At 46.8% G+C, this 22,142-nt stretch overlaps 1 protein-coding gene across 1 annotated transcript in view; it reads left to right on the top strand.

Moving 5' to 3' along the window:
* The window catches only part of COPB1 (coat protein complex I subunit beta 1), a 212,668-nt gene that overhangs the window by 40,621 nt on the left and 149,905 nt on the right, over nucleotides 1–22,142 (top strand). The window contains exons 4-6 of the mRNA XM_086949640.1: nucleotides 10,371–10,540; nucleotides 11,798–11,912; nucleotides 15,524–15,616. Coding sequence (XP_086805766.1) covers nucleotides 10,371–10,540; nucleotides 11,798–11,912; nucleotides 15,524–15,616 — 378 coding nt within the window. The remainder of the gene's footprint in view (nucleotides 1–10,370; nucleotides 10,541–11,797; nucleotides 11,913–15,523; nucleotides 15,617–22,142) is intronic.

The raw sequence follows: 22,142 nt of genomic DNA, 5'->3' as shown, positions 1-22,142 counted from the left end.
CCATGAGATGTATTTCTTGAAGCAGGAGGGCGTCAGGCGTATCTCTGGGCTTCTCTCTGGACCGCCGTAATCTTCACCTTGTCGAGCAGCTCATTGACGTTCCAGGAGAGGATTCGCAGGGGGCTCCCACCCTATATTTTGCTGAGGTCATGGTCTGTGAGTGGGATAATGATGGCCCAGTGATTTGACTGTCCTGGTGGCTGAGTTGGTCAATGGTACGATGTAAGAAGAGGCCTAGTCTTTTGTCGTGAGTGCCGTGTGTGCATGAGTTTATTGTGAGAAATTGGGTGCTGCTGCTGTCTAACATAATTAGCACAGAACTAGAGACCACAGTCCCACACCCTGCCCCCAACCACCACCTCACCCTATACTTCCGGAAAGGAAGCATCTGTCGCCCTAGTAACAATAGTTACAAAAAAAAAACAACTTGAAAGGTAAGTGTGGGAGCTGCTTGATGGACCCCTCCATGCATCAGATTGTGTTTGTCTCCATTATGGATTCTTGCTGACCACACCAGCTCTACTTGACAGTCCAGTCAGATATTTCATTGGGGAGAGTTCTTCCCTAAGTGTTTGGACTTGCTTTCTGATCAGATGCCGTTATATTGTCGGATTGCGGGAAAGGTCGTGTCCACCGACCAGACGTCCAGAGGTGTTAGAGAGCATCCCTCGGCTGTTATCCGCTCAATAGACCGGCTCCGCTGTGGGGTCATTGCGGCGGAAGACCCAGACGGCGCACCAAAGTTATGGGGGATAACAGTGGGTGAGGTAAACACTTCTCTCCGGGCACCTCGACCCCTACAGGAACCGTTGTGTCGCATCTGGGACCCAGAGCTCGCAGTGCCGTTGCCCTGGACAGGGGGGCAGGAGGAAAGGCCCCACCTGAGATCTGAGCGGGCGTTCTTCAGTTAGCCAAGTCCAGGCCACCTCAGATGATTGCTTGAGGTTAGCAGGGAAGAGTAGTATGTATTGAAGACTAGGCGCACACAGTTTCTGCTTGACTTCTGCATAGGACCCCGCTGGGCCTGTACTTCCCTGGTGTAATCCGGGTAGACAATGATTTTGTGTCCTTGGTAGGTCAGGGTTGCCTGAGAGTGGGCTGCTTGCAGGATTGCGTCTCTATCTTTAAAGATGAGAATCCTTGCAATGATCGGTCGGTGTGGGGCTCTCCTGGTGGTGGTTTGGGTGCAAGTGCCTGATTGGGCCCGTTCCACAGCAAAGCATGACGATAATTCGCTCCCAGGCGTCCATGATTTGATCCAGGTCTTGATGAAAGTCACTGCTTTTCCCTGTTCTTCTCCTTCGGGAAAGCCTCTAGGCGAAGGTTATTGTGCCTCGAGCGGTTTTCTGCATCCTCAGCTCTCCTGTGCATCCCCTTTGTGTGGGATTGGAATTGTTTGCGCTGTTCCTTCACTTGGTGCACGTCATCTTCTACTGTAGAGATGAGGGATTTGGCTTCCGATATATGGGCAGTGGCGTTGCAGAGATCTTGCTGTACGAGGGTCATAGCCACTCATAACTCGCCTATTTTATTTTCCACGGAGGCCTGCGAGGAGCGTATAGCCTGAAAAATTGCATTAAGGTCTTCTTCTGGGAGGAGGGGGGCTTTCTCGTTGATTGTTTTGGGGTATCCGGCCCCGTTTGTAGTGCATTGATCCATCCGGGTTTTTGTCTTGGGTGGTTTCGCGCCTCTCTCTTTCCCCATGGAGGTTGGGAATTAGGCCCTGTGCCACTTCTAAGGTGCTACAGTGCCGCAAGTCTGACTATTGATCAGAAGTCCAGAACTGTCTTAAGGCGTGTTGCAAGCTGGTCGCAGGAAAAACTGCATTGCCCGGTTGGCTGCCTTGGACCGATGCTGCCCGGGCATGCGTACTCTCACGGCCCTATTCTGGAGGGTATACCTTCAGGATCCCCTATGGCTCGCGGTGGGGATCCCGGGATGCACCATCCATTTACCCAGTTGGGCGCGACCAGGCTCCCACGTCAGCCACCCCTGTGAGCGCCAGGGGGGGGGGTTCCCCTCTGAAGTCTTCTGGGTCAGGAGCTTGTTTTTTTCTTGGGCCTCACCTGCACCGACCGCCGCTGCTCTGTTTCAGACGGGGGACTTTTCTGTGTGGACCTGGGACCCCTTTGTGGCTGGGGGTGACCGGCTGCCCACCAGCCCCACCCGTGGGTTCCCGTTGGTTCGGTGCTGCTCTGGCAGGTTCCCAGAGTTTCCAGACCCCTGCCTTCAGATCTCCGTATCTGTTCAGGAGGGCAGCCTTATCCCACTGGTGCTCCCATAGATCCTCTGCTCCCGGAGGAGGGGGGGGGATGAGGGGGGAGGGGGGGGGCGCGACGCCCGGATGTGGTTTGCTGTACCCTCGCTTGACCTCACCTCCCCAGTCCCCACGCCGGGTGGGCGACCTCCATGCCTTAAGGGCTATGGTATCTCTCTAGATGGACGTGGTCCCGGAGGGGGGGGCTCTAGGTTGGTGTCCTCACCACTTCTTTCTCTGCTTGCAGTCCCAGGTCGCCCTCTCTCCCTCGGCCCGGGTCACTCTTCTGCCAGGTGGTTGTTCTCCCTGCATTTTGGGCGGCCTATGCCCCCAGCCTGCCCAAGGCCTGCTTTGGTCCTTACCCATTCAGTCGATTTGGGGCACTGTGTCCGGGTCACCCTCCACTCTTCTTTCAAGCCCGTTCCACTCCAGGGAGGGTAAGGGGCCCATTCAGCCACTTATTTCTTTTTCCAAGGTGGGGGCCAGATGCCCTCCTGAGTTGCTCCGAGGCCACTCTGCGTCCTCAACCTGGGTCTCGCTCCTCGCTGGGCCTAATGTATTATCCGGCCTCGGGCCTCACATTCTGTGCCCATTGCCCGTCTGTCAAGAGGGTGCCGTGTCGGAGAAATCTCTCACAGTGGGCCTCTTCGTCAAGATTAGCCATTGAGGGCCTGCATTGTTCTCGCCTCCTCGAGGCGTCCGCAGGGCTCTCTTTTCTCCTAACGGGACAGACTGATCTCTAGATGATGTGTCCCAGGCCTCTTCCGCATCTCCCACAAGTCCACGCCGGCGCCAGAGGGGAGAGGCCCGATCCGTATCCCTTGATTATCTTTCTTGCAAGCTGTCAGTTTATTTTCTAAACTGAGGTTCGCGCAGAGGTCAGAGGCCACCCGCGCGATTGTGTGGTTGCCCCGCGGCCCCAGTTCGGATTCGGCATGACATTGGGCCTGCCCCGCCACAACAGTCCTGGGGGTTGCACTCACCGCCTTTCTTGTGTTGGGTGAGGGATTCCACTGGTGCTCCCTGCCACCCTATGTGTCGCCTCTTCCTCTAGCCTCGTGGGAGAGGTCCGGTGTATCAACGCAGCCTCTCTGTGCCACAGGGCGCGCACCGCCATCTTCTTCGGTCTGCTTCATCCTGGGCCTGGATCACGGTGCCGCTATTTTGTCCCTGGTCCTCCGTGACCTCCGAGCCGCCCCCCGGATGAATTACTGCACAGAAGGGTCTTTTCGGGGCCTGATTTCACTGCTGTTACTGCCGGACTAGGACAGGAGGTGAAAGATATTGTTTAGTGTGCTGGTGGGCCTTGGGATTCGGAGCAGATGACGGCGTGGTCCGGAGCAGTCTTAGAGTGCGACCGCCATCTTGATGCTCCAAGCCATGCCCATGGTGTCTAGTTTTGTGACTGGATATTGCAAGTGAACAATGAAGCCACCTTAAGGTATGTACTGGGCACTGGTCCAAATGAGTTCCCCTGCGACATAATTGCTTCACTGAAATATATGGTGTTTTGTATCAAACCCCTTTTATAAATAAACCCACACTGATTCCAGTGATGGATTTATTAATACATGTACGTAGAGTGTACCTTAGAGGTACCCCTTTAAACTTACCAGCCCTCTAGTATGCTGGCTGACTGTTCCAGTCCATCCTGCCACCATAGACGTGTTTCTGACTCCCAGGGGTGAGAGTTCTACGTTCTCCGGAACAATGCCTGCTCTCGAAGGAGGTGTTGTACCCCATCTCTAGGAATGCTAGTAAATATGAATTACAAGGCAGGCAGTTTCAAAGAGCCTACCGCCTTTGGCATGTGAATTGGCATACTACCCTACTCTCCCCTAACAGCCCTAATTCTAGTATTTAGAGGAGCCCTTGGCACCAGGAAATCCGATTCCTGCTGCCCTAATAAGGACACCAAAGATCCATGGAGAGCAAGAAATGTGGGGAGGCAACTGAATTGGCGCCAACCCTGTCGGCCTGTCTGCTGTTCCTGACAAACTGGCACCATTGTAGTCTCCTCCTGCAGCTGCTGTACCTCCAAAAGCCTGGGAGGACTGCCTGCCTTCAACAAAGACCTAGGAAATACAGTGGAATACCGGAGCTGCTTCCCTGCATTCTGCATGCACTCCAGAAGGATTGTGAGGACTCCGGACTGCCGCAAACCTAGCGCTGTAAAGCACCATTGCGCCTGTGCCCCCTATCCTAAGTTGAAGTGGGACTGCAGTGCCAGCGTGCCTCCTTAACCCCTCCAGAAACAAAGCCCACCTTGGGTTTGTCCACAGTGAACTTGTCCACTCTGGCTGCAACTTCTGTGTGCAGGCCCCCTCTACCACATGTGTTTCGGCTGACGAAAACCCCCGAACACCTCAGCACCCAGCAGCCCTGGCCAGAGGAACAGAGGAACATAGGTGTCCCCACATCTGTAATACCGGAGCCCCCTTGTTGGTTCAGCCTCACTGGTCTCCCAGTCCCAGCTTGCAACCTCTTGCAACCAGACCATTCCCCATAACAGTTAATGGAACATCCAACGTCGTAACACACCTCTGCACCTGGATGATCTAGAGCCTTCCGAGGTGACTTGTTGGTGTTGCCTCGGTCCTTGCCCCATACTTCCCTTAACTCCAGGAGATTGGTCCAGTAATTTGATGTGAAATACTTGTGTACGTATAGATAGTGATATTTCCGACCCGGCGTCTGAGGTCTGGGTTGAAAGAATCCGCGATAGTGAGTCACAGTGGACTCTGAGACGGGCGGGTACATCTGTCTCAAACCAGCTAATGCCTGGGATATGGCAGCGGGTAGACGGGTCCTGTCTTCTTAAGGGGCTGGCAAGTACAAGACTTAACCACGTGGTCTTGCTCTTACAACAAACCTGCTAAATGTATTGAAGGTTCTATCTTCACTTTTCATTCTTTATGTAGACTTTTATCAAAGCTTAGTGTAGTATATATTCAACGGGTAACCCTACATTTAATAAGTCTTTAAGGTTTAAAATGGCAGAATCCTATAAGGTGTGAGTAGAATATCGACACTGAAGCAAACCAGTGACCTGGAGTTTATGCAGTAGGAGTGAGGGAAATAGGAATGAAAACACCCTTTCCCAATCAGTTGTTTATATTAGGTCTATCATTGAGACTAAAAGCTAAGAGAGAAAGAGCTAAGCGAGAGAAGTCATAAATGGAGAGCATTCTGTAGCCTAGAAGGTGATTGCAGAAAGAGCCTTATTTACTGGACTAAAAAACACACACAAGCATATGTGCACTGTCACTTAGTGAATATGTACCAACAAAATAAAGAAGTACCATTTGGGACTTAGATTTAATTACACTGCTAGGTTCTTAAGCTTTTCATATTTAGATTTTGATAAAGTCTATTAATTGTGCAACACCTACTTACCTACCTTTGCCTAGGTATGGGAAAGGGTGAGGTTTATTGGGGGCTTGTTGTTCAGAGGTAGAAGGCATGAGCCAAATTGTTTAGCCAGAGTACATCTGAACTAAAGGTGGCCGTTACAAATATCTGTCAATCTTTTGTTTTCGTTGTGGAAGGTTTGATCTTTGAGAAATTTCTCGAGAAAAATCTTTAAAATGTCCATTAAACTAGGTGGGTCGCAAAAGTTTGGCATTCTAAAAATTGGGTTGTGGTTCTAAAATATTTGGGAAGCAAGGATCCATACTATTTATATCCTGCCCGAGTGAGTCTAAAGGAGAGCGCGTCCTCTGGGTGAAAGTGGGGAAAGGGGGGGTGGATGATAACCATCCTTTAACAAACCCAAAGAGGACATTCAATACTTTAGACAATTGTATGAGAAACCTAATTCCACATCAGATCAGGAATAGTATCACTTCACTTATTTCACTACGTGAAGGGACAAAAGTCCAAGTATTTTTACTATTTGTTTATTAAAAAAGTAAATTTTTTCAGATACTTTTTTAAAAACGTTTATATTGAATATTAGTATCAAAAATCTGATTTCTTACATATGCTAGGACTTTCACTGCCCACCAAAATCTAGCTCACGACCCACTGTTTGGGAACCACTGTATGGATGATTGATCATTTGAACAAGCAATATTGGTTATGTTTGAGTTTGTGCTGTTTTTCCTATTTGAATAGTTTGAATACATTCATATTTTTAAGTATTAAGATAAGTCTTCTTTGCTTGTACATTCCTCTAGTAACTCAAGTAACCAACTCTTGTTACGTAGATTTTTTTTCTTTATATTTGATCTTTTCCCAGGCTTACTGACTTGAGAGGGACACCCCTACTGTAACTATCCAATACCTGCCTTTAGGCACATAAGGGGAGGGGGAAGTATGGTACTACCAATATTTGTTTCTTGGTATGTTAGTGGAAAGTATATACAAGCATGACAGTCTGCCATTGCTAGCTTTTCTGTATTTTCAAAAGCGGATGGCTGTAAAGAAGTAGACTGTTGTAGGAACAAAGGAAGTGCATAAAGAATCAGAAACTGGAAGTCAAACAGCTAGAGAAAGACAATGGAAGGAAGACATCTGTTCCTCCCTCCACCTTCATGCTCCTCAGAAGAGTGCTAGGAGAGGCAAAAGGGACTCCACATTGGCTGAGAAATTAATAGGAAATTGAGTTGTGAAAATGTTAATACAGGTATCGCTTTCTGAGCGTTCATGTTATCAATTAATTATATTAATAATTTTTGTAAATGGATTCAGCAGCACTGCCTACTAGAGATTTGATCAACAAAAAGTATGGCTACAATTATTGTCACTCCTGGTTTGCACCGGTATCTCTTGACTGTAATAGAATCACAAATAGTTAATATACTTTTTCAAAAGAATACTTTTTCATTCATGTTTCGTAGCTTATTATTTTCTTCGAATAAATATTGCATACTTAAATCAAAACACTTTTGTGTCCATTTGCAGATTCTTGTTACTCAACAAAATGTAATCCAATGCATTGCCATTTGCTTCATCAGGGGAAGAGTTATACAATCAGTTGCTTTGTTAGAAGATGTACATTTTTTTTAAACCGATTTTATTGGGTTTCACGTATCAAGCAATACAATTGTATCAGTCAACTTGCATCTGTTTAGTGGAAAGCAAATAAATCCCAACTTCTCTTAGGGGTATCCTCCCCTTGCATACCGCCCATTTAATAATTTCTTTTTTCCATACATGAGTCCGGGGGCCTCTTGGGGATTTCCAGTTTCTCGCTATCTCTCGTTTGGCCAGAATAAATGCTAAGTCTTGGAACTTGCTTGTGACTTTCGTCTTAGTTGTGTGGGGAAACCATCCCAGTAAACAGTGTCCCGGTGTGTGGGGAACTTCCCTCTTGATAGCCTTCTCGATCATGTTTAAGACCTCAGTTAGAATGGGACATTCCCAAAACATGTGTAAAATGTGCACTCTTCCCTCTCTGGGGCTGATTCCGATGTCGGACGGACACTTCACAATGCAAGCATCCATTCCGAGCAGAAAGCATGCTTGCATTGTGAAAAGCAGGGGTGCAATTCATCCCTGCACCCCAAGGTGCCTGACACCGGGTACAGGGATCCACAGAGGGGCACCATAGGTGCCCCCAGGCAGCCTCGCACCCATGGGGGCCATACTGGGGGCCACCAAAGACAGTTTCTGACTGCCTTTTCGTGCCTTAAAAACTGGCACGAAAAGGCAGTGAAAAACTGCCATCGTACTCCCTCGGTCGCACAGAGGCGGCCGGGAGAGTACTGAGGGATTTCGGGACAGCGGACGGGCTCTCTGAGCCTGTCGTCCGCAATCTGGAAATCCGAGTCTGATTCCTTTCCGACAGAGCCCATCAGAAGGCACACGAACTCTGGTGTGAAGTATGACCTATGGAGGACATTGTAATAATGAGTTTGAAGCACACATTCCTGGAGACCTTGTGTTTTTGTCTAGGATACCATCCCAGTCCTTAGCAGAAATGGAGATACCCAAATCGTCCTCCCCCCCCCCCAGGTCCATAGTTTCTCCAGCGGTTGTTGCTGGTCTGCTCGCAAAGCTCTGTATAAGCGGAGACTATCTTAATAGTGCCCCCTGAGAGCTATATATTGGCAACTCTGTTATGTGGGAGGTTCAGTAGTTTCTGCGTTTCCATATGCACTTATTGCTGTCGTGAGAGCTCTGTGCAGTAGGAAGGGACCTGGGGTAAATCAAATTCTGCGTGGAATTCCTCAAACTGGAGCAATTCCGTATCTCTAAACAGATCTCCTACCTTTGTTGCCCCTGCCTCCATCCAGAGGTCGAGGTCCTGCCAGTTGCCGCCATGAGGCAGTACTTTAAATAGATCTTGTAGTAATTCGTTGGGGAGTAAGGGGCTTCAATGTGGATCTTCTGTAGGCCCCTACTCCAGCATTTAGACATCAATCTAAGCTCCTGCGAGCCACCAAGAGGCGCTCCAAGCACTCTGAGAAACACTAGGAGCAGGTCGAGTAGTGGCAGTACAAAATTCGGTCTTGATTCTGTCTATGCACCAGTCCCTGGATCAGCCATTGTAGTTGGGCTGCAATATAATATGTCTTGAAGTCAGGGACCGCTAACCCCTCCACTGTTGTTGCGCATTGCATTGTGGCTAGTGCAACTCGTCTTTGCCCCCTGCCCCAGATGAATCCGGTGATGAAGGAGTCCAGCTTTTTAAATGATGCCCTCGGAATCCATTGGGGAGTGTAGTAAAAAAAATATAGGAGACTGGGCAGAGCCACCATTTTTAGAAAGGATATCCTGCCCGCCACTGAGAGCGGCAGTGTCTTCCAGAACTCAGTTGAAGCCCTCAGTGCCCTAATAGCCCACCCAACATTTCCGTCCACTAGATCAGCCTGGTCGTGATAAAATCTGAACCCCAAGGTAGCCCAAACATTAGGGTTTCCACTCTGGGGGATTTTTGCTCTGTTATGTTATGTTATGTTATATGGATATTTATTGCGCGCACAACTACTCAAGAGTATCCTGGTGCAAAGCAAAACCACAGAGAAGTCGAGAACTGAACAGCAGAACCAAGCAGCTTTAGTAGGCTATGTTAAAAAGATGGGTCTTAAGGAGCTTCTTAAAGCAACCAAGGTCTCTGGTGTCCCTGAGAGTGAATGGGAGGGAATTCCAGAGGGTGGCGGCTTTGACCGAAAAAGATTGCCCGCCCAATCTGTTTCGACGGAAGCGGGGGACTACCATCCTTCGTTGGGAGGCTGACCTTAGGTGGCGACTTGGAACATGGAAAGTCACTCTTTTCCTGAGATAGACAGGACCTGTATCATGAAGGGCTCGATGCGTGAGTACCAGAGCTTTGAATTGGACTCTTTGGGCCACCGGCAGCCAGTGAAGAGTAGCCAATTGATGTCTAATGCTGTTTCGTCTGGAGATGCCCAGCAGGAGTCTTGCGGCAGCATTCTGGATAAGCTGAAGTTTATTAACCCCTTCGGAGCTGATGACGAGCTGGGCTCGTCATCGCGTAGCCCGCTCGCACGCTGATGCCGAGCCCAGCTCGTCATGCAAAGTGCGATTTTCGAATTTTCAGCGCGCGAGCGGAATTCCGCTAGCGCGCATGAGGTTAACCAGAAAGGAAGGGGAACCCAGATACAAAGCGTTGGCATAATCCAGGCGGGATAGTATGAGGGCCCTAGCGACCGTTTCTTTAGCTGGCTGGGGTAAGAGAGGAAAGAATCTGCTCTGCACCATAAGAAAGAGCTTGGACCTCTGCCTGTTGACTCCTAAGTCAGATAATTGTCTAAACTTTTCTAACATGGACTGTGCTCCCCTCAGGTCGTCTCGATGTCCTACATAATATATAACTTTACTTAAATACCACAAAATAAAAGAATAGGCATTAATCTTACAAAATGTCCAAATACATCCTGTATAAAATACATGTTCCAATGTATATCGACCATTTCTTTTTTGGGTTTTGTACCCTATATGTCCCAGAATGCTGTAGCCATATGTCGCACTAATGTTGGGCACATTAGGGTCTATTTTAACCAAGTTGCTCTTCAAGCTTTATTTCCCTTGTTTGAATAGCGAGACGTGCAGATGCATGTCAGTGTGTATATATATATATATATATATATATATGTATTACATTGTAGCGATGTTTAAGCCAAAAAAATATTTAATCTTCTTATAGGACCTTCAGCATCCTAATGAATTCATCCGAGGCTCTACCCTTCGATTTCTGTGCAAGCTGAAGGAGGCTGAATTACTGGAACCTCTGATGCCAGCTATCCGCGCTTGTCTGGAGCATCGTCACAGTTATGTGCGAAGGAATGCTGTCCTTGCAATCTACACAATTTACAGGTAAGAGTCTAAGTGGTTGGCCTCCGTGAATTTGGGTATGTTTGAGAGCTCGTTGGTAGGTTTTCACATCGTGTACAAATGAATAAGATTTCCATTGTTAGTGCCAAGGTTGCTGCCTGATCAATATGTGCTTTTCGCCAGAAATGACAGTAACTCAATACATTCCATACTAAGCTGGTTAGTTGATCATTTAAACCACCGCATAACAACCAGTCTTCTTCACAGATTTGAAATCATCCAAACACTTCAACACCCCCCCCCCCCCCTGCCGAACCTGCACTGCGCCACTCCTCAGAGTGCTTCACTCCCCCCCCCCCCCCCCCTCCACATCCAGAAGTGCTGCCAGTTCAAATTTCTTACACATACATTCAAGTCACTACAAAACACACGTTCGGCACAACTCCATCACCGGCTTCACTTCCACCAAACTTCGCTCAGTTTCACTCTGTCTCACATACCCCCTCTCCCCCGCACTCACAGAAGCAGAATGGGAGGTAAATCATTCTCCTTCCAAGTCATCAAATTCTGGAACGATCTTCCCCAACACCTTGCGGCCTCCTCTTCACTTCTTCATTTCCGCAAAATGGTGAAGACCTTTATTTTGAATTAGTTGTTTTACGGGACTATCAAGACTGCATGTACTTATGCCCAGCCTTACCACATGGCCTCTCTCACCTACTCGGCGCCTGGATACCCTCATGGATGCCAAGCAGCGCTCTTCAGACCCACTTTACATTACATTACCATTTGGCTGTCAGTTGGGCAATGTTTGTAATTCTTGTTTTATTGCATCTTGTATCAAGTACCCACTGATTCTCACTCTTTCTGATAGGTCATAAAAAAGCACGTAGCCTCTCATTCATTTTATGCACCAGGCCAACCATGTTCCCCATGAAGAGTTCAGACTAAACCCTGTAATGCTTTTCATTTATACTCCAGGCCACTATTTTATCGCAGTTGCTTCATTGGTGGGACTTAAAGTCACCTGCCTTAAAGTACAGTCTCCTCTCTTGCTAGGTAAATTGGTTGATTGCCTCTTGAGGCTACTCCAGCGCGATCCTATTCCAAATTAAGTAAGTAAAATGAAAAAAAGACGAGGTCTCATTTTAGCGGAAAGTGCTTATCCAGGAAGTAATCATTTTTGCATTAGAAAATTTAAAGTTTGCAATTGTTAATGTGTCCCTCCTTTTTCCAAACGAATGTGATATTTTAGCTGCTCTAGTCCCTTATTATTAAAAGCTGACATTTGGTTCTCAGAAATTTTGAAAACCTCATCCCAGATGCTCCTGAACTGATCCATGATTTCTTGGTGAACGAAAAAGATGCCAGTTGCAAGAGAAATGCGTTCATGATGCTAATACATGCAGACCAGGTGAGTGCATTTAAAGATTTATGGTTGGTGTAGTAAACAGTTTGGATGTCCATGTTGAAATAGTATGTATGTGTGGTTAAACTAATGAATAATAAGCTACATTCTCACTGATTGGAAATTGTGAGCTATGAACGTTGAAAATAGAGAAACAATACTTTCACTCCATAAGTTGTGCTTAGTTGATGCAAGTGGATTTCTAGCTTGTAGACAGATGGTGTTTGAGCACATTGCCGTTTAGATATTTATTTCTAATGTGGTCTTGGTGAGAAGTTAGCCTGGCATATGACGTCCACTATTCTAGTGGGCACCTTGCACCAGTCTAATCGACCCTTATTGATAGTGGTTGTCAAGTCAACCTTATAGACAAGCTAGTGGTAGCATGGACCAGCAGTCATAGGCTAAGACTTCAGAGAGCATGTGAAGCAAGCTGTTTTACCAGTTATAATCCCTTGAATACCAAATTAAAGGACACCACACAAGGTATATAAATCAAATATATATGTATTTATTTCTAACACAACCCCTCTGCACTCTTTGAGGTCCGAGGTCAAAGTACATCACAAGTTACTCAATTAGCATACTATGAGTTGCACAAATACAGTTATGCCCTAGGGGCCTCACAAACCATATACTAAGGAAGTGGTATAAGAACCACGTGAGAGTTAGACAGCAGGCCTAGGGCCTGTAGAATCGCTGGGACTACACTAAACAACCAAAGGTTAGGAAGTAGGAGGCCCACGGGAGATGCGTGCAGTGTCTAAACACAGTCGCGAGTTACCATTGACTTATAACGGGAAACGAAGAAGTTACAAAGTTGATGTTTAAGGGCACTTCCCGATGGACTAGGATGGAACCCTTTTAAACTAGGACACTTCGAGAGTCAAGACCCAAGGGAGCACCGGAGTACTTGTGTTACCTCACCCAGGGAAGCGGGATACATAGGTGTCTTTTCGTGTCTGGGTTGGTCGTCGTTTGCTATGGAGATCTGCCAAGAAGTGCTGCAGGTGACCAGAGGAAAAGTGTCTGGGCGGATTCAAGGGTGGATCGTAGATCTGAATAACCAGAAAGCATAGGTGGACAGAGTCTGGGTCACTAGCCAGTGACCAGGAAGGAACCAGGCGATGTCGCGTGCTTGAAAGTGAAGAAGGTGAGTTTGTCTCTTAAGCCACGAGGTCCAGGAGGCATCGACGATGGCCAGGCGCTGGATTCGAGCAGTCCCACGAAGGATCTAGTTGACTGTGGTGTCGGTATCCGGATTGGACCCAACAAGCCTTGGCAAACTCAACCCACGCAGGATGTCGAGATTGGCTCTGTTGCAGACCAGCAAGGTCTGTGGCGCTTCTCCTTTGAAGGGAAGCTGGAGCAAGCTTGGAGCAACCAGGAAAGCAGTTTAGTTCAAAGGAAAAGTCTTCAGGGGGCTCACTAGCCAACGATAAGGAACCAGGAAGACACAAGCTGAAATGCAAGAGCAGGCCCCACGCGGCACTCGTGGAGTGTGGAGGGCTGAGCTTCGGTGCAAATGGTGCTCAGTTCTGGGGTTTCTCGTACCCCAATGCACAACTGCGAGGGTACCTCAATAGTCGAGCAGTTAGCAAAATGCAGGATGTCCAGGGTGTCCGGTCCCACGTCTCTCGTGTCCGCCACGGGTCTCAGCTTTGCTGTTGATGTGGGTCGGAGTTAGAGAAGTCTGAGAGTCTAGTTCCTGTGTCGCTGCGTCTTCGGGTTTCGGCGGTAGCGTCGACAAAGCAGACCGGCAAGTTGCTGGTGGTGCCTGTTTGCACAGGGTGGTCACTCCTTGACCACAAGGGAGATGTCTTCCGTCTTCTAGTCAGAATAGAATGTCGAAGGTCCAAGAGTTCTCTATCAATGTTTCTTTCCAGGATAATCTGAAGTCCTGGGGACACAGCTCCTATACTTATACTAAGCTAAGGGGCTGGATTACCTGCCTAGATCCCTCCTATGGGCGGATCTGGGAAGGGGGTGATTACACCCCTTTCCCTTTGTCCAGTTTCGCGCCAGAGCTGGGGCTGGAGTGCCCCAGCAACTGGTTTGAACCGGGCTATGCATGGAGCACCTTGTGTGCCCAATGCAGAGTCTCAAAAAGCATTTGCTGATTCAGCCCTCCCTGTCCCAATACACATCTGCCTGTCTGGGGAGGTGCTGGCACCTCCCTGGACAGGAAACCTATTGTCCAGGCCTCCCCTGCCGGAGTTTCGTCCAGCAGCAGGAGGTCAGACTTGTCTGTGGCAGCAGCATCCATTTTGTGATGCTGGGGCTCTGTTTAACCTTAACCGGGCAAAGCAGTAACATACATGGTGTAGTATTCCAAAGTGTTTGACACCTTACACAACGTGTTTTGATAAAGCCAAACGAAAGTTAGCATTAACCGCGAGGATTATAATGCACTTCAGAGTATATGGTATGGCTATATCATAAAACAACAGCTATAAGGAGATGGTTCCGAAAGCTGCAGAGGGGCTCAGCTCATGCTAGGGCACCCTCTCACATAAACCCAAGCACTCTGCCTCCAGGATTGTCGAGGCCTACCATGGGAGTGACTTATAGGTGCATATGTGTCTATATATAAGGTAGATATAGGTATACTATATCTAAGTAAGGGGTGATTACACCACCTTACCCAAGCTGAGTGATCAGCCTGTGGTGTCAGTTTGGAGGGTAGCCAGGGGTGGCATAATACATGCTGCAGCCCCTGGTAGGCCTTGGATGCACCTATGCCCTGGGTACCTATGGTACACTATACAGGGACTCACAAAGGTGACCCAGTACCCAATCTGGTATGTACCTAAAGTACATGGTATCAATTTAGAGAGAAAACAGCTGGGCTGTGGGTCTGATTAGCAGGCCCCCAGCCACACTAAAGTCGAAAAACCTGAAAATCACAGCAAAAAGTGGGGCTGCCCATAGGAAGCAGACCCTACTCTCCTACAGTCTTTGCATCCATTTATTTTTTACTGAGAACTCATTTAAACCTGCGGTTAGCCTAGCCTCACAAGCAGTGGAAATAACTAGCACTATGTCAATAGATTTCTGCTCTTGACAGTCTTCCTGTGCAGTCTTATTGTTTTCTTCACAAATTCTACATCCTTTTTTCGGCAATAATGTTTTTGTTTCCATCATTGTAATCCGTTTTGTAATTATTAATATTGTTATTTAGTTTTGCATGATTGATGTGTTTGATTGGATGTAAGATTGTCTTAACCCCAGCTTTTTTTTCTACCACATTTTTACTTGCTCCTCAAATCCTTATATTGAAGGATGTAGTCACTAATATAGACTTAAAAGGAATAAGAGTACGTAGTAAAATAAAACTAAATATTTACCATGGAAGGGGATGAGCAGTGTTTGTTTAGAATAGATATGCAAAGAAAGGTCATAATTTTGCTCCTGAAAAATTGCCATACACATTTTTACTAAAAGGAAAAACCGAACTTTGAAAAGAACACTGAAAAATTAATATGCCTGAAAAGATTTTTCTACACTTTAAAATTATTTTGATGGCCATCTAATAATAGTTTGCATGTTTTTAATGGTGCCAAATTTATGTTGTGAAAGCCAAATGTTTCTTTTGATACTGTAATATGTTCCCATAGGACCGCGCATTGGACTACTTGAGCACTTGTATTGATCAAGTGCACACTTTCGGAGATATTCTGCAGTTGGTGATTGTTGAACTAATTTACAAGGTATGTTTTATTTTTTTTAAATTTAATGTCTAAATCAGCAGCCATTTGCATGCTGAGATAATCATTTGTTTCATACCCTGGTCTGTGATCAGTTTGTATTTGTTAGGAATGATGATGCAGAGGTATTCGATATTTCACATTTTACAAGTCATGTAGTAAAATATTAGTAATGTTTATAGGGACCTTATTGTGTTATGGTATTTCATTTAGTAATTTCCTTGATTATCCGTTAATAACATGAATTCCCAGTGAAACTTTATTCACTTTATCCTTTATGCTATGCATGTCTCACTGAATACTTTAAGGTATGTGTGATCATTCATAACACAGCTACAAACTTTTGCATTTCCATGCATTTGCATGAGATTTGTCATTTGACTCTCTGCTTACTTTTGGTCACTTGGTTTGCAATCACTAAGTCACCTGGATTACATGCATGTTTGATGGTCTTTTTTATTTTTTGGGGAACCTTTATTATTACTTCAAGGAATTACAAGTATGGGCCTACAACCACCCCGGCCGGCCGCTAGTCAAAGCAGAAGTATAGCAGAGCAATGTGGAAAGGTCAGAACAGGTTGAAAACCGGGTTCCTACAAATGTCCAGGGCATGGCTTGTATGCAGGCGTACAGATCGGAATTCAGGATTACGAAGGTTCATTTTACAATGAGGAAAAACTAAAAAGAAGTGCCATACGGTCATACATGGTCCTACAATAACGAGCATGAATCAGGATATCCGCAAATAATACAAATACAAATGAAGCATTGGGGGTAGGGTACGCGAATCAGGATAAATGTGGGCACAAACTCGTTCCGTAGCAAAACTGAACCCCACCCCTCAATACGAAACATATTGCAGGAGACATGAATGACGACGACACTAAAAAGGGAAAAAAGACTAAAAGGCCATAGAAACAATAACGGACAAATTAACAAACCCCATCCCCCTACCCCCCACCCTGCACCCCTGCAGAAGGCCACGGCCTACCCCCCCCCAGCAGCGTGCCCGTCGCCCTAATGGAGACCCGAAATATAGAAAAAGAGGAAAAAGAAGAAGAGAAGAAAAAAGTGGATCTGCGCCCAGGAGACATCCTAAAAGCAAGATCAGAATATCCATGGAGAACATCAATCGCCGACCACACCAGCAATATAATTCCAGCCGAGTGTCCCCCAAGCACCGTCAGTCAACAATAAGTCCACCAGACTCTGGAGCGGCTTGGAGGGTCCAGGTGATCCGGGCGGGCCAGGCTGAGTTTTCGCTTCATGGGACTGCAGCAACCCAAACCCATCCGAAATTATATGGCGGAAATCCGTTTGTGCCGATATTAACCCCGAACACACCTCCAAGTCCGAACACAGTCTCACCATCCGAGGAGGGAGAGTCACACAATCCGGCAAGCGCCGCGACGTCGCCGGGGCAGCCCAAAAAGTAAAACGGCGTGGTTTCCTCAGCCGCCAATTAGACATGTGCCCCGAAGAGACACCCGCATATACAGCAGAGCTATCCAGGGCGATCACTTGAGCCGAGTCTTTCAGCGTCTCCATGAACCTAGGCGTAGCTGGAGCACTCTTCATGGACATGGAGGCGGGCACGTCGGCACTCCGTTGAGATCGATCTGTGCCCGTACGGAACGGCGGGACAACAATGGCGGCCATCCTTTTTCCCAAGTCCCGAGCATTACAGATCAGGGTCTCATGCAGGGTCGTTAGAGCAGCCAAGATATCTTTGGATGTGGGCTCCTTCTCGCACCGCGAGTCCCCTGATCTCACCCGCACAGCAGCTGTTCGACCTGGATGTGGTCCACAGAGGAGGGTGCCGGCCGCCATCTTAGCTGATCCTGCCTCGTCCTTCTTCACCTCACCTCAGGGACCGGGCCCTAAACCAGGGCGCTACAGGATCCACAGCCGGGACTCAGAATTGTAAGGCAGGCTCCCTGGAGAAGAGTCACCAAAGGGCTAAACAAAATCTCTGCCGCTCCCCGGGAGCTGCCCGCTGATTCCGGGGGTGAACCTTGAGTATGCCCGGACACAGGACTGGTAAGGGGGGGCAAAAGTCGTGCACTCCCCTCGACCCTGCTATGCCACGCAGCCCCACGAGGCACTCCGCTAGGTGGACTGGGTCGGCACTGTCACCATCGGCCCATCTGTTCACCGGCGCCTACCGGCCGACTCCTCACCTCCACCAGTGGCCGCTGTTGTCGCAGTCGTGGCCGGCTGCTCCTCTCACTCGGCACCCCGGTCCCAACACCGCGAGGGCCGCGGAACAGTCGGGAACATTCCTCCGGGTCCGCCACACGTAGAAGCCTCAGGAGCAGACGGTAAGTGAAAGTTCTCCTTCGCCTACTTAAATATGCCGTTATGGCTCAGGATAATTGCCAGGACGTATGCGCGGGGCGAGAGGGCTCACGGAGCCGAGCGTCTATGCGGCCATCTCAGTCGCTGGCTTGGCTCCTCCGCATGTTTGATGGTCTTTATTGCAGCGTTCGTTAACAGAGCCAAACTATGTCTGAAATACTAGATGAGTGAATAATTGATTTATACTGTGCAAAAAAAGTAGTTATTATCCATTTAGGTCCATCAAGTTTTAGAATTGTCTTCAGGAAAGTCCTGTTATGGTACAAAATGTGACCTCTGCGATTGTTGCTTTTTAAATTATTTAAATAAAGGCTAATCATTTTTGTGCACAAACTGTACATGTTTATCTATACACGGAGAAGCGAGGCTCAATGGTTAGAGTGGCAGACCCTGATGCAGAGGTCTGGCCCGGGACCAGGGTTCAATTCCCGCCTAATTTCCCCGGATCTGATAATTCTCGCCTCAGTGCCTAGTCTAATCATGGGTCCCACTCTTTTACTCTGGGCAATAGCTTGCTTAATCTCCACAACGGCCCCTGCAGCGCTGTGGATGCCTGGCTTCACCTTGGGGGTGCCCAGGAGTGGACATGTCACAGGAAAGCCAGGATGGGTTCCACAGCGGTATGAATACAGCGCTACGAGGCCTCCGGGTAGAAGTGAGCTATATAAATGCTCTATATATATATATATATATATATATCAACTCAAAGGTCAGCTTGGAATCTCCAGTGCCTCGGCGATCAAACAAAAGACCAACGAATCCCAAATAGTGGCAAAAGGGTTTCTTTATTCCAGAAAATTCAGCAGCGTAGCAGACGACGCGTTTCGGGCAGTTGCCCTTGATCACATCAGAATTTTTACCCACAATGCCCTCTTTTTAACTGATCGTGTGCACACCATGTGATGAATGAAAATAAACAAAATACTAGTAGGCAAGTCAAAATGCTGAAAACAGCGATTGCAGCCATTCCACATTTGTAAATAGAAGGGAATTACTGTCGTATTCACAGAACTTCAACATCTGCATAAATGCTGGATAGTATAGACTGCTTTAAGGTCCTATAAAGGCAAAATCTTCAAAGTGCGTTTCAATAGTGCAGTTACACATGTGCAAAATATCGCAGCTGTAAATATACCACTATAAATATACATATAAATATAAATAAATATATATATAAATCATTTCATGGTTAAAAAGTAATAATATGCATACTTAAAACCACCTTTATAAAAATTAATTTCATCATTATAGTGGTGCCAATGGAATGTGCAAAACAATGACCATGTAAACCTCACTGACAAATGTACAACTATACGCAAAAGATTAAAGTGCTACTTACACCTCAGTCTATACTGATGTCGAAACCAGTCACATAAAATGTATTTACAAATTGACCAAAGTTGGGGACATCAAACTCTGATGGCAGCCCCTCTTCAGTAAATGTATGTGTCCTACTTTTGGGAGGAAGGAACTCTCCTCCACCCTGTGTTTAAAGTGCAACCTGTGTGATGCAGGAGAATCGTTGATCCATCACTGCATATATATATATATATATATACATGCGCACAACGTGTGTGTAAAAAAAATCTTAATTTTGTAGTGGGTTTATTTTTATTGAAAGGTATTATTATTGAAAGGTAATGTGCTGTTACATGGATTTTGTTTTATTGTGGTTAGTGCATTTTTGTCAGCAAAGTGGTTTTTCTGGGATTGGTGTTACAGGTACCTTTGTTTTCATTATACTCGGCGTGAGTCTGGTAATGTGCTTAAGACCTTCATTCAGTAAGAATCCTGTATCTACCACAAGCTGCATGATTGGTAGACGTATTAGGTGTTAATGCGGAAAATGTTTGTAAAAGAAGACTAAGTCGGAGGACAAAAAAATAAAGTGTCACCTTGGTGATCACCCCAAGATCACTTCCTCTGAAGGATGCGTGACAACAAAGCTTCCTTCGAGTTGCCCTTACTATTATGCAGTAATTTCTTTTCACCTGAAAAGTAATTTTTGGCGTTCACTTCACAGAACAAAAGTGGACTTCTTCCCCCAACCAGTAGTGCCCCAAGAGGCACGTTTGCAGAGTGGCGCAGAAAGGGGGCTTGGCCTCCGAAAACCTCTCCGCAATCCCGCTGTGTGAGACTTACTGGAGGTAACAGGAGGGCTTGTTGAACCCCAAGGAACCTCAAGGCCAGTAGGTTTCCACACTGCGGGATTGCTAAGAGGTCTTCCGAGGCCTCTTTCCATTCTCCACTTCTCTGCAAACGCGGCTCCTAGCGCACTACTGGTTGGTGGGGTTTAGTCCACTTTACATTCGAGGGACCTTGGGGGTCAAGCAGTCCTCCTGTCAACCCTTTCAAGTCTTACACCGTAATGTTCCTGAGAGACGGTCAGAGGCCCACCCCCTTTCTCCTCCACTGTGTAAATGCGAATACTACTTAAAAAAACAAAGGTCACAGGAATGTTATAGTTATGAAATAGAATAAAAAATACCTTAGACATTCACTGAAAGAGCCAAAGGTTATAGGGACGTTATAGCTGGGCTCATGTTTCACTCTTACAAAACCAGTGAAACTCAGCAGTTCTAGTTAGTCGAGCTAACTATAACTCGCGCCCCCACAATGCACTGCTTATGACCTCGCATATTACATCACTCATGACATTACATGGTCAGTTGCAAAAACCACAGTTGATGGACAGATTGCAGAACAATGTCATACATTCAAACCCAGTACAGAGATCTGGGCCTAAATCCATCGCTTTTTTGCACTCCACACTATTCTGTCCATCAACTGTGGTTTTTGCATTTGTCACCCTGAGTGGGATGGGTATGCTCCGACGTGAGTCCCATGCTCTTCACACCACTGGATTCAAGCAAGCCGGGCTGAAGACGGCTGGAATGCCAGAAACCGGTACTCGGAAGCTTGTTTCCGGTCCAGGGAAGGCATGGCTTGGCAGTTCGGGCTGGACTGTTCCCATGAGGCACAGGGTCAGACTGATTTGCATATGGCCATGTCTGAACTGGGGTGGTTTGGAGTGCAAAAAAACGATGGATTTAGGCCCAGATCTCTGTACTGGGGTGAATGTATGACATCGTTCTGCATTCTGTCCATCAACTGTGGTTTTTTTTATAACATGGTCAGTGGCATCACTCATCACATCTCAAATGAAATTAAATGAAATGAAATTGGGCATTTATAAAGCGTGCTGATACTCACGGAGAGTGTCCCGGTGCTAATCTCAAAACTGAAACAGAAAGGGACCCGCCCTGGCACCATGATGTTATTGTTGGAACAGCCACGTTTTAGGTTGTTTCCTAAAAGACAACTGGTCCTGTGTCAGTCTAAGGTAAAGGGGCAATTTATTTCACAGACTAGCAGCTTGGACCTGAAATGACTGTCCTCCTATCTGAGATCTCATGATCTTGGGAATAACCATGAGGGATTGTCTAGAGGATCATAGGGCCCGTTAAGGCTGATAACGTTGGATCCTATTTCTCAGGTAAACCGCACCCGTATCATGGAAGGCATGATAAGCTAGTACTAGGGCCTTAAACTGGACCCTCTTTCTCACCGAGAGCCAGTACAACGCCTTCAGGTGGGGTGACTTGCAAGTTCTGGGGTTTACCATAAGAATAGCTCTGGCTGCAGCGTTTTGAACAACCTGCAGCCGATTGAGCAAATACTCTGGCAGCCCCAGATACAAGATATTTACGTTTTCCAACCTAGATGTAATTAAGGCTTCTACTATGATTTTATGGGATTCCACCGGGAGAAGGGGAAGAAAGTTTTTTACCATTCTTATCAAGCCGAAGCAGAGACTTCGCACCGCTTGGGTATTACTGGTTACATGTTTGTCTAATGTCAAATAATGTCATATTATTCAGGATCTAGACTCGTTTATTCTTCTTGTTTGCCATAATTCCATGTTGGATAGTCGATCCTTTTATATTACTCACTAAATATCTATTAGACTATACACGTTAGCCTACTGAATCTCGATGCCCGTTCCCCTTTGCTCCCCGTAACTTTTAGGTACTGGCATAAGCAATCCCTTTAGCATTAGTTCGCCTGACTTTTATCGTAGTTGTATGAAAGACTCAGTATCGTCTTATATTATCGCTTATTTGATTGTTTATTGATCTTTTATTAGAACATGACTGCCATCCGATCATGC

Source organism: Lissotriton vulgaris, unplaced genomic scaffold, assembly GCF_964263255.1.
Source record: "Lissotriton vulgaris unplaced genomic scaffold, aLisVul1.2 SCAFFOLD_2515, whole genome shotgun sequence".
Lineage (NCBI taxonomy): Eukaryota > Metazoa > Chordata > Amphibia > Caudata > Salamandridae > Lissotriton > Lissotriton vulgaris.
The sequence above is the reverse complement of the archived record's forward strand: the minus strand, read 5'-3'. Positions and strand labels throughout refer to the sequence as shown.